General features: G+C 69.0%; 1 protein-coding gene across 1 annotated transcript in view; it reads left to right on the forward strand.

The window, feature by feature from the left end:
- The window catches only part of ETH_00036195 (uncharacterized protein), a gene marked incomplete at both ends in the record, with an annotated part of 3,368 nt that overhangs the window by 2,714 nt on the left and 306 nt on the right, over positions 1 to 348 (forward strand). Inside the window, one exon of the mRNA XM_013375686.1 lies at positions 1 to 347. Within this exon, the coding sequence (XP_013231140.1) occupies positions 1 to 347 (347 nt within the window). The remainder of the gene's footprint in view (position 348) is intronic.

The following is a 348-nucleotide window of genomic DNA, read 5'->3' on the forward strand; positions in this document are numbered from 1 at the left end:
TCTTGGATGGCCCGCTGGTTTGGCCTCCGGGACAGCGAAAGGTCCAGCAGCATAATGGCACTGCGGAGGCCTCCTGCTACTGCTTCGGGCAGTTTGCTGCTGCCACCTCCAGGGCTGCCGCTGCGGACCCCTTCGAGGCGTTTCAGGCCTCATTTGCTGCCGCCAATGCAAGGCGCTGCTGCTGCTGCTGCTGCTGCAGACGCGCAGGCGGGGTCTGCAGCGGGCGCCTGGAAGGCTTCGCCGGAGCCCTCAGCCGCCGGCGTGGCAGCAGCAGTGACAGCAGCAGCAGCAGCAGCAGCGGGGGCTGCTGCTGCTGCTGCGGAGCCGCTAATGGCTGGGGGGGGGGGG

This window comes from Eimeria tenella, genomic scaffold (assembly GCF_000499545.2).
Source record: "Eimeria tenella Houghton genomic scaffold, Eth_scaff2979, whole genome shotgun sequence".
NCBI classification, from domain to species: Eukaryota; Apicomplexa; class Conoidasida; order Eucoccidiorida; family Eimeriidae; genus Eimeria; species Eimeria tenella.